The sequence below is a fragment of the Morone saxatilis genome, unplaced genomic scaffold (genome assembly GCF_004916995.1).
Source record: "Morone saxatilis isolate NCDOM2014 unplaced genomic scaffold, NCSU_SB_2.0 Contig17, whole genome shotgun sequence".
Lineage (NCBI taxonomy): Eukaryota > Metazoa > Chordata > Actinopteri > Moronidae > Morone > Morone saxatilis.
Window position 1 is genome coordinate 26,990,959 of NW_023339729.1, and position 340 is coordinate 26,991,298.

General features: G+C 42.4%; 1 protein-coding gene across 1 annotated transcript in view; it reads left to right on the forward strand.

Annotated features, from left to right (window-relative positions):
* mfng (MFNG O-fucosylpeptide 3-beta-N-acetylglucosaminyltransferase) overlaps positions 1-340 on the forward strand; it is a 29,309-nt gene that overhangs the window by 24,603 nt on the left and 4,366 nt on the right. Inside the window, exon 6 of the mRNA XM_035660615.1 lies at positions 154-319. Coding sequence (XP_035516508.1) covers positions 154-319 — 166 coding nt within the window. The remainder of the gene's footprint in view (positions 1-153; positions 320-340) is intronic.

Here is a 340-nt window from a genome sequence, read left to right on the forward strand (position 1 = left end):
TTTTTTTATTTTTTATTTTGGAAAAGTTCTCCCCAACTAGATAAATAATAATAATTGTTGAATATATGGAAAAGTCTTTAGTCATCTGTATTTTGTCAAATATAAATCTGAAGTAAATAAAATGTGTGTGGTATTTTTATGTGTGTATTTCAGCGGCTCCCGGTTCGAGCAAACGTCGGCGACGATCCGTCTCCCTGACGACTGTACGGTGGGCTTCATAGTGGAGAAGAGGCTGGGCCTCTCCATGGTCCACTGTCCTTTATTCCACTCCCACCTGGAAAACCTGCTGCTCATCAGCCACAGGAGCATACCACACCAGGTACGCACACACACACACACA